This window comes from Aphis gossypii, chromosome 2, assembly GCF_020184175.1.
Source record: "Aphis gossypii isolate Hap1 chromosome 2, ASM2018417v2, whole genome shotgun sequence".
Classification (NCBI taxonomy): Eukaryota; Metazoa; Arthropoda; class Insecta; order Hemiptera; family Aphididae; genus Aphis; species Aphis gossypii.
In genome coordinates this window covers 85811124-85823550 of record NC_065531.1, presented here as the reverse complement: position 1 = coordinate 85823550, position 12427 = coordinate 85811124, and the positions used below count along the sequence as shown (strand labels likewise).

General features: G+C 23.3%; 1 protein-coding gene across 2 annotated transcripts in view; it reads left to right on the top strand.

Annotated features, from left to right (window-relative positions):
- LOC114119659 (protein pinocchio) overlaps window positions 1-12427 on the top strand; it is a 35150-nt gene that overhangs the window by 1856 nt on the left and 20867 nt on the right. Inside the window, exons 1-2 of one of the 2 annotated variants that reach the window (XM_027981298.2) lie at window positions 4710-4856; window positions 6951-7103. In XM_027981298.2, coding sequence (XP_027837099.1) covers window positions 6977-7103 — 127 coding nt within the window. In that variant the 5' untranslated portion in view covers window positions 4710-4856; window positions 6951-6976. Of the gene's footprint in view, window positions 1-4709; window positions 4857-6950; window positions 7104-12427 lie in introns of those variants that run through there. The other variant, XM_050201098.1, reaches the window with a different exon arrangement.

The window sequence follows — 12427 nt, the reverse complement described above, 5'->3', positions numbered from 1 at the left end:
TCAACGACTACAACTGTACAACAGAGCTGTTACCTACTATGTATTCCATGTTTTATTTAAATTTTAAATTGTAACTTTTTTAATGTTAATATTCAATTTTTTTTATTGCGGAAAATTAAAGTTTAAGTAAACAATGGGGTTGATTGCTATTTTGTATAGTGTCAATAAATTATTAATTTAATTTACTTTTACTTTTACTTATAAACATTATATATGAGTATGAACATGTTTTGTTAATATTATAGTATTATACACGTGCAGTCGTAAGATAGTTGAAATAAATCACCTATATTAGTATATTGGTTGATTAGATCATTAGGGGTAGAATTAATTATTTCCCTAAGTGGAGCAAGCCCTTTCGTTTTTGATTTGTTTTTTTTATATTTACTATTTTAAATAGTATAATAGCCCCTGTCCGTACTATATAGGAAGCTGTAAGAATATTTTAAAATGTATCGTCATAAATCACGTTAATGAACGTTCAATGGGCTTGAAACCAAATATTTTAAACTTATAAAGTAAAAAATAAACCTCGAGTACGGCATGTCATCAGATATTCAGATGACTAGATGAATGATTATAACGAAGATGAGTAGTCATTGCGAGCCCTAAGTGGTTTCTTATTTGTGCGTTAAAAATTTCGGGGTAACATGTTAGCCGTTAGGTACTATAAAATCATGTGTCTCGTCACTCGTCATATCATAAGTCATATTAATTTGATGAGCATTCCCCTTATAAGTCGAAAACGACGATTAATCGGTGACGGTCGTCACTGAATGAACACGCGCGTTGACCGTATACAAGGACGCCTACGGGCTACGACTATTACTATAATTGATCATTTAACATCACAATGAGATGAAATTAATTAAATCAGACATATTTTTGATGCCTGTCAATATTATTGGTACCTAATTATGGTTTACACTTTGTATACATTCATTTTTTAGATGATTCTTAAATATTATTTATATTTATAAAATATAGTTTTCACAAATATACCAACACAAAATTGTCAACATTTAATCATTGCACTCAGTTTGACACTAAATAAAATAACAGTCGAAACTCAAAACTATATTATGAATTTATTTGACAGTCATTTTTTAGTTGATGCTCCTATTTTTGAGACGTTCGTGTAAAAGTTTAGACGAGCGTTTTTATGTTAATTTGATTATTGTAGATTTTAAGCGAGAAAAAATATTGATTTTACAATGATGTGGTTTTTTTTGTTTCTTAAGATTCTTAGACATGTCAGAATCTTATTTATAAAAATTAAATTTGCAATATTTATACAGCAGTAAAATAAGTAGTACATATATCTAAATATACATAATGGACTTAATATAACTATTGACGACTGTCGACTTGAATGAAGGAGTAGTCCAATAAAACTACTTAAATTTGAATGATTTTTTTACCTATTGTACAATGTAAAATAATCAAATTAAATTATACTTTTATTTGAAAATCAATTTTTTTTTACAAAAGTTGTTCAATATGACCCTCATTAACTTCAATGTACTTTATCATACAACGAATAACGATGTAATGAACTCAACGTTTATTTCAACAAATTTGATGTTTGACGATTGATATCAGCTATATTATTAATTCTCATCAAAAGTTCAATTCTATAATTTACTTCTTTGGAATAAACTTGTTTTTTCATAAGACCCCATGAGAAAATGTCGCATGGATTAAAATCAGGAGTGCGAGGTGGCCATGGCCCATGTTATGTCTTTGTAACAAAATGTATTATTTTTTATTACCTAATACATCTAAAACACATAACATGGCAATTGGCAATGCATTTGATCATTTTAAGTTCTGTTAACCTTAATTTTGTTATTATTTCATCATTTTAATTAGTCAACAATGTAAAACTATGAGTTAATTAATCATGTACGTTAAATGACAACAAATATATAACTACTACTACTGTTAATCTTATACAGTGTTCTCAATGATACAAATCGATGTGACATCACTTTTTTTTTAGTCGGCGATTCGAGCGTAAAAACCGCACGATAAGCGCAAAAATGATATGACATCTTGATTTGTTTAAGAATTTTGCAAAAAATATTATTGGAATATCTATTTTTACACATAAGATAATATTCTATAAATAATTTAAAATACCCAAATTTTAAGATAGAAATAAACTTAAAAATATTTCATGGGGCCATCACAGTGAGTACAACTATACATAAGTGACCTCGTCCATTTCAGAAACATACTGTATAGTGTATAGATATTAAAGTCATTTATTTTACTTTTAATATTAAGGTAAATTGATATAATTTTTCCGAAAATATAGTATTTTTTATGTTATTAAAAGACATTTTTTTTATACATTTCTAAGTATAAAATAGTTTCATAATTTTTAGGGATATTGACAAATTTTGTGAAAATTTTAACTAAATGTTTATAAAAAATATTTTGACCATCGAGTTTTGAAGCTTTGTATACAATTTTCAAGTATTTCTACCCAACAAATAATTTATTTTTAGAAAAAAAAACTAAAAAATTAAAAAATTTTCTCAAATATTCAACATATTTTGAAAATATTTATATATTAAATATATAATATAATATTTAATGTATTAAATTTGTAAACAGAAAATGTTAATAAAAGAATTTAGTGACAATTTCAAGTATCCACAGTTATTCGTTCCGGGGGAGTTACATAAAAAAACCAAAATAGATTTTGTTGGATTTACGTAAAAATATCTGTTTTTCCATTTTTCTCCAATTATAAAAAAAAAATTACAGATGATTTTTTATTTTAACCTCTGTATAATGTACCAGCTAGATCCAATTTTCTATTTAAAACCATCTTCAAAATTGAAAATTTTATCGACTAATAGTACATTATAAATACAAAATACATTCATCACTCCGTTCAGAATCTAAAAAAAAAAAAAATAAAACACTGCACATCATTGTAAAATCAATATTTTCATCACTCCGTTCAGAATCTAAAATATATTATAAAATAAACTTAGTACCTAATAATATTATAGGTTGACTATCTTTGCTCAGTGAATTATTTCTCGTATGTAAACTTATTACATACTAAATACTTCATTGTTAAGTTGACATTGATCAGATACTCTCATACCACTTAATTATTTGCCCTTTCTTTTAATGAAATATTGATTACTAGCCGTTTAACTAGGTAAAAGCCTACAACTATTGTATAATTACCTAAATTTTATAGTTAATACAATTTATTAGATATTAAAATGTATCTACCTACATTGAAAAATAAAATGTTAGTATCAACGCCTCAACATTTTTAGTATGTATTCAGGTATTCTTATTTATATATTAGGTATCTAAATAGGGTTAACCGTCTATTTTTTTGCTATTTTTATGGGGAAACAAGAAATTGCTACGTTTGTCTTTGAAAAGACCTTGTTATACATATAATGTATATTCATATTATTATATTATGTTAATAAGCAAGTGTTCTTTGTTCGCGTTTGAAACGACTGAGAAGTGGGAGATTAAAATATTAATATAATATATCATATTCTACTGCTGTGTATATATTGTTTAATGATCGTCCAATTCAATGTGTATTATGCGCGGGTAAAATTTTAGTGATAATCGATTATTTTAATAGTGAGACAAATACGCGGTATATTGATATTGACATATCGTGTATAAAATAAAAAAAACACCAATGATAATCGGTCATTGTTAATTAAATCATGCAAACTTAATATGTATATTATTATATTGTTAAATATGTAAAAATCTACAAAAATAACATCTTTGCTATTAATTTTCAAATAATAAGAGTAAACTATTAACTGTTTTTAAATAGGTACGTACATTATGTGTGCGTCATACATAATTTTCTTTCTAAATTATAGATATAATTTTAATTATTATTTGAATAATATAATTTCTATAAGTACAATGCACATGCGAACTACGATTTAAGTAGGCTTATGCAATGTATTTACTACAAAAATGTCGAATTTAATTAATTCAAACCATTATTTATATTATTTATAAAGTAATCGGAATTCAAAATCGAATTTTTATTTAACTCGGAAGCTGGAAGAGTATAAATATGAACACAATGGTCTTGATAATCATATATTTTAATAAGTAATAAATAAAAACTAAAATATTTAAAGTACTACTGAAAAAATTTAAAATAAAAGTGTATTATTATGTTATATTATTGATTTCATATTGTTCATACAAATCTAATAACTATAATATAGTATGATGTTTTGTAATATGTTAATATATTTTTTTATCATAATAATGATATAATTATTAAATATTGATACATAAATGTTACTATCACTAATCACTATTAACCTCTTTTATTTAGAATTTTTTTTTTTGTGTCTATTAAGCATTTATATTTATTCTATCTCTATTAGCTTTACTAACTAATTTAAAAATACAAGTAAATAAACATTAAAAGAAATAATTGATAGCAGGATATAATTATACAGAGATAAAAATAAATATTTGTATTATCTAACATACGAGTAATATACGTAATTTTCGTATAAGCGAGCAGTCGAAAAAACTCGTTCATGTAGTCAAACGCTTGTACATAATATAATATATTATGTGCTCTCGTCTGATTATTTATTAGATTTAATCGTACATAAAAATATTTCTTGACTTGAAATGTATTAATATTCTAGTTTTTTTTTGTTTAAATAAGTTTAATATATTTTTTACATGTTAATTCTATAATATTTATGTTAATATTTAAGCGGACAAGTTATGCAAATAATTAAAAAATAATATTACATATTTTATTATATTTTTTTTTGAGTTCCATCTTACATCCTATTTGAATAAGTGCCAACACCAAAGTAAGATATTATTATTATTACTAATTAAAAAAATTTGTAATACCTATAATATATTTGTATATATTTTGTTATAGTTGAATTTTTTTATCAATTGTTTACAGATTAGTAACATATTATATGCTTTTGAATAATAAATTATTATTATAATTATTACAATTTTTTAATTATTTATCTCATATTATATTCTATAATTAATTACTTCGATGACTATTTCATTGAAGGTTTGAGTATTTCAGCTAATAATCAAATATACAGTTATAAACTAAATATAGAATATTCATTAAACAAATATAACATTTTGTTTTTGATCACTTTTAGCACACAAATAATAGTTTCTAAATTTTTTTCTTATTCTCTATTTTCTGTGATTTAAGATTAAATAAAAACTGTGTACTCTAAGATAAGGCACTTCCTTACACTTATTATTGTAGTAATTGTAGTTTCCATACAATAAATCTTAAATATAGTAAATACTAAATACTAAAATTAAATATTTTTTGAATTTTTTAAAAATTGTATGGCTTTTAATATACGATAAGTTTGGTTATTTTTGTCTCGCTAATTGATATTTCTACAACCATTCTTAGCTGCTATTTTAATTGTACATACGTACTTCTAAATACAATTTTAAGAATTTTAAATTAAAGAATTAAGTTTATACAATTTTAAATTAGAATATCGATGAAAATACTTTTCTTTTCCCCAGGAACGAATCAATGTATAATTTATTACATTTTATAAATTAATTTAAATATAAAATATAATTTATGTGATCAAATTCATATAAATCATTTATTTAGACTTGAGTAGATCTTTTTATGAACAAACAGAGTAAAAAGTTCAGTTTAATTATGTTATTTTAAATTTATAAACTATACACATAAAAGTATGGTAGACGAATTGATTCGACTTTTTAAATTTGTTAGTTTATTGAATTACTTTTACTGTAACTTCTTTAAAAGTATTAATATGGGTCCATACTCCATTTGATTTGTTTGAAAACATGCATATATTATTTACCTACACTCATTTAATTAAATTAATTTTATTAATTTTGTATAATTTAGTTTCTATCAACTTACATTGCAACTGCAATTGTATAAAAATGTGCTAAATTAATCGACTTGTCATCTAGTTAATATACAATCTTAATACATTAGGCTGCTGAAGTTTACCTGAACCTAACCTTATTATATTATTCTTATTGAGAAATTTTATTGTATTATTTGAGTTTGAGATCGTTTTTGAAATACTTAAATTGCATGATTAAATAACCCTTCAGCACGACTTTTCTGTTTGTTAAACAATAAGAAAGTGTCAGGAATTTTAAAATATTACTAAGAGGAATGAGGATGTCAAGGCAATTTTCTGCAGACACATGTGTAATGTAGATAAAACACTTTCTCCTAAAATCTTTTTTTATGATTTTTGAGTAATCACTTATTACAAAAATTATTGAGGGTGTGACATATCGATTTTATATTTTATATTTTGTATTTGACTTTCAAAATAAAACTTTAATTTTAATTTTAATTATATTTAAACTGTTTTGAAACAATATTTAGACAAATTGATGTATCATATTCTCAAAAATATTATTTTCTATCGTTTTTGTAATGGGTGATTTTACTCTAAGAAAATGATTTTGTGTAAATGCGTTTTGTCTATGATCCGCATAGGCCAGAGAGAGAAAACAAATAGTGCATTGGCATCTTCTAAATGCTTATTTAATTTTAATTTTACATACATTTTTATAATATTTTCTTTTTTAACATTAACTAAGGTGTATCGTTCTTATTTTTTTTTTAATAGACCGAGTGTTATTGTATATAATACAAAATAATTTAAGTTTAAGATTTTATAACTTTTTTTAAAATAATCTTTACAAAAAAATAAAAACCCTAAGTCCTAAATTAAATTCCCTTTTGGATATTATATTGTGTAAACATTTTGAATTACTAAAATTATTATAGCACTGTTAAAATGTGTATGACCGAACCTCGTTTTTAGTGTCAATATTATCGTGGTTAAAGTCTTCTTAAATATCAGTATCATTGTAAAAGCTCCATATTAATAAAGTAAATTTTTTTTTAGGTTTAAACATAACACTAATTATAAAAATGAGGACCGTGTGTGATGAATCTGATCGTTCCGTGTTTAATGACTACGAAGAATCAATAATATTCGATGAAGACGATCCTGATTTTAAACCTAGTGATGATTTGGAATGCAGTTGTGACAAAAACGGTACGTTAACTTCAAAATTTAAAAATGATCACATTCTGATAAAATTAAAGTACCTAGCATATATTTAATATGAATACCTACGTGTTTATATTATATAGCTATGTAAGTACATTAAGTTACGTGTAATGCTCAATGTCCGGGTAATGTTTACGTTTCCTGGTGCTCTACAATTCAACATTATCCTTATACAACATTACCCTTGAAAGTGATTTGTGTTAAATTTAGGGTATTTACTAATCATTTCAAATTTATCCAGGTAATATCGACAATATCTAGTGACTGTAGAGCAGAGCAGTAAAAATGATTATAGACATTTAACTGTGGAAATGGTTTCTAATAGTAAATTAGATCTAGTTATTAATTTAAGTGTAGGGGTGTGACAAAAGTAAAAATATTCCGGTACTTATTAAATCAATATTTTGTTAAACCTAATTTAGAATAGTGATTACTTGATTTTTTAGTTGTGCAATAAAAATTTCATATTTCAATTATTATTTTATACCGAGGTTTTGATAAAAAAATTCTCAGTACTTTTTTTTTAATAATCAGGAAAAAACAATAAACAATAGAATTTTTGCTATAATTTTCTACAAAAATGATTTCTTTATTTTGTCATAATCAAAAAACAAATAATATTAGATACCCACTTTAAATATTCATTAAGTATTTATATTATTATAATTTTTTAAATATGTTATGATTTTTAAAATATTATTAAGTTATTTATTAACAATTGAATTTTTTTTTTACTGTCAAATATGATAGATTAAAATGATAAAAATGATAGATCTTCTCCACTCGCTCAGAATCGTTTATGTTTACAATGATATTATATATTATTAAATTCAAATTGTACGCATCTATTACCTATTCTATATCTATTATACAGCAGAGCGTTACCTTATTTTCTACATTGTTATTATTAAAGTAAATTAAACTATATAATACAATTTAAGAGTAAAAATTTCAAATTTTAAAACGCTCTCAATTTGCTTTTAAATAATAATATGATAAGAATCATACGTGGAACTCAAGATATTTTTTTTCCGTTAACATATTATAATAGATCAATTAATTCTAATATTAAAAATAACAAAATAAAATAGATTTGTATTTCTTCTAAACGAAAAATTTTCCATTTTATTCATTAATAAGACAGAGACAATAGGATTTATTGATTTAAATATAAAAAAAGAACATTTAATTTAAAATTTAACATATCTTTATAACTATCATGAGAATAATGAGGCACCTTAGTTTAACATAATATTACTATTAATAAACAGTTCTTTGTATAGGTAATGATTATTAAAATAGTAAGAAATCAAGGTAACCTTCAAAAGCTTGATACAGTTGAGATAAAATTGCAATGGAATAGAAACATTTAAACGTATACTTGTTTAACTTTTTAAATGCATATATTTTATATCAGAGGTTAATCACTTTCAACCTATATAAGTAACATAATATTATTTAAAATTAAAAATAACTTTAAGTAAGGAAATAGCGTTTTACCTATTAGTAATTGTTCACCATACACTCGTTTTAAAATTACGTATATTTATGTTTATACTACTATATATTATCTACTTACATATTATTTTACCACATTAGATACTAGTAATACTACAAAGATATAAGTATAATATTATACTTAGTAGTTAAATGTATATATATTATGGATGTATAAGTTAATTATTAGAGGTTCGAATATTGTTATCTTTATTATTTACTTTTTTCGTATCAATCAAATACTTATAAGTTATAAGTAGGTACATTACCAATACCTAGGTATTTAGAACAATTATAATATTTATACATAATATTAGGCATTACTGTTATTGGCTCATGATAATTATCATCTTTGTGACATAGTAAATAAGTAAAAGATCCGGGAGTTAAGCGAGGTTTATAGATCCCCACCAGAATAAAAACATGCTTTAATTTTTATCTAGACATTGAAATCATGACCCAGAGTCATGATCGTATAAATCTCATCGTCAGCTGTTTATAACACAAACTTTGTCTAAAGTTAAATTATATAGAAATACCTCTAGGATATTATAATAATCACGTCTTATTCATGTGCAATATGCTAGTTCAAGCTCTAAGGCATCTCCAACAATATTTACATACGTATTATACAGACTAAAATCATTACAATCACTATAGGTATTAAAATTATGTAATAGATTTAATGAATCTAAATTAATTTATATTAATTATAATTATTAAATTAAATTTAAGTTTATATTGAAACATTTAATACATAAATTAAATTATAAACAAATGGATATAATCACCATGGATCTGCTAAGAATAATATAACGATTTTGGGTATAGCGAACTATTACAATTTTGGTTGTCTGTTTAGGTGTCTAGTTAAAATTTGAAATATTTTTTTATTATAATACACTATTTTTATTTATTATTGAAATGATTTGTGTAAACATTTTATTATTAAATAATTCAATTAATATATTTCACATTATTTAAGATACAATTGTCTTGATACCTATTATAATAGTTTATTTAATTATTGATTTGTTCAGACAAAATATAACTTTAAAATGTCATTAGGTACTTATAATTTAATTTGAAATTTTTGTTTTTGATATTTTGTAGGTATTCAACGTTTAAAATATTAAGGTCTTAATGGGTAGTAGGCCTCAAACATTTAAGTAGGTGTACAATGTACAAACCTACCATTAAATAAGTAGAAATAATAACATATAACTGAAGGAAATTTAAACATTTAATTAACATTTGATTTTTAATGTGCTTAAATAAAATATTATAAGATCATACTTACAACGTATTAAAATAATTTGTAATGATTGGTAAATGTATTCAATATAATAGGAATTAGTGTATAAATTATTCGGTAGTATTGGAGTATTATAGCTATAGCAATGAGATCTAGTCAAGGTCGTAAATGGAAAAAAATTACGGGGGGGCCCAACATTTTTTTTTAAATATAAATACTACACACTTATCATTTTTACATTAAAAATGTTTCTACTTTTAAAAATTATGGAGGGGAGGGGGGGGTCCGGACCCCTGGACCCACCAGTTACGGCTTTGGATCTAGATACTTATTAGATAGATATGCTGAACCTGATAACTGCAACGGTCAAAAAAAAGTTCGGAAAGAAATAAATAAAGCTAAAAAATCATATATATTTTAAAATCTAACCATTAAAAAACGTCAAATTAAAGACTACTTAACAAAAAAAGTTAACCTATCAAAGTATAGTAACATCTACATTGTGAAGATGACTATTTTTTTAGTACATAACCTCCGAACCTCGAAAAATTACATAGGTATTAAATGTAGATTTTATGCGGTAAAATATGTAAACTAAATAGGTACCAATGTACCATAATAGACTTAGATGATCATTTATCATTAAAGAATTATTAATCTATTTAATGAGTGTATAATTAGTGTGTGAACCTTCAGTAGAAATCATTTAGTAGGTGTACCGTGTACGTACCTATAATCTATATTGAATTTAAAGTCAAGCATATTATCTATAAGACATCTAATTTTTATTGATATTTAAATTTTAAAGTGAAATATTTTACATAATATGAATGTATCAATTAAAGCTTAATACAAAATTCCTTGGGTAATACTCTTACTTTTAAATATGATACTAAGTATTAAGCAAATTGTTATAAAATGTATATTTTAAATTTAAACCAACATTACAAATTCGTTAACTGATTATTTTTTGAGCTCAAATTTGTTTTGTTGTATATAGCTTTATAATACAAGATAACATATGAAGAGTAGCAGTTTCTTAATGCTAAAAATGTATAAAAATCAACCTCCCTCACTAAAATTTGAGTATGTCATTGATTATACAATAGTTATTATGTGTACATAGTATATATTGTTATTTAATATTTTATTAATTAGTAATTACCAACTGCAGCATATCATAATATATCACTAAATTAATACATTTAAAATATTTATATTTTATTGTAAAAAGGTAATTTTAAATTTTACAGTATAATTAACATACTATAATATAACGCGTAAATGAGAATTTAAATTTGTATAGGTAACCTTCTAGCGATAGTTGATAAATTACGTTTATAATTCATAAAATAGGTACTCGTATAATTATGATATATGTGTACCTATTGATAATTATTTTTAATTTTTAGGATATGTATGCCAAAATAAATACAATTCAATTTTGTTATTGATCCCTTATTTGCCCTTTGATTTTTAATTCTGAATAATATTTTGTACTCTCATTAAATATAATAATTAAAAATTAGCAAGTTATACATTTTTTATGATTTATAAGTCATAACACTCATAACGAATATAGCGTTTGGTAATTCCTTCACAATAAAAATGAATACCTATATTTATTGTAAGCTTTGTGTCAAATAGAATAAAACATTGAGTTTACAAATACTGCACATGCGTCTGTCTCCAAGGTAATCACGTTCATGCAATATTTTATTATCATTTTACATAAAACTATAAAATTAATATCTATTATAACTATAATAATTAAAGAAACAAATTTAAATAGTTAAGAAATTATACATATTTTATGTGTTTAAATAAATACTGTAAGAACCGTTTATAATGACGTTCAGGGAACGAAGGAAAATAATTCATTATAACCAAAATGATGAAAAAAAAATTGTTACTTCAATACATATATAAAAAGTAAAAATAAAAAAATTTATTATAAAAATAATTATATTTCAATTTAAATTCAAAATGACTACTCTATAATAATTTTACTGAAAATAACTTCATGTACTTTATATACATTGTTTCAGACATTCATTAAATTTAAATATTTCTATACAAGGTATTATTATACTTCCACCTATAAAAATATTTTGCGAATCTTATTATTTGTTACTAATTTTTAAGTGTATTTGCAAAATTGCAAAAAGAGGTTATACCTAAATTTAAGTCAGATATTGAAGCAGGCATAATTAACAATTTTTTTGGTGCTATTTATTAACAATATTTCTTATTAGCTGTTCTTATAGTGGTTAAAAAAAAAAAAATTAAAATCGTTAGTCACAATATTTTTCTTAAAACCGTTTAAAATTCAAATTTTTATGAAATATTTCAAACTGCGAAAATTTTGTAGTTGAAAATTCATAAACAAATTTTTGTATTTATACTGCTATAAATAGCTTAAAATTACTCTAAATATTTTGAAAATTTCTTTGTGTTTAGTAAACGATTGTTCAAACCACAGCGGATATTTCATGTTTCTGTAATTAATATTATTGAATAATTACAAAACAACACAAACTATTTAAATATAAATCGT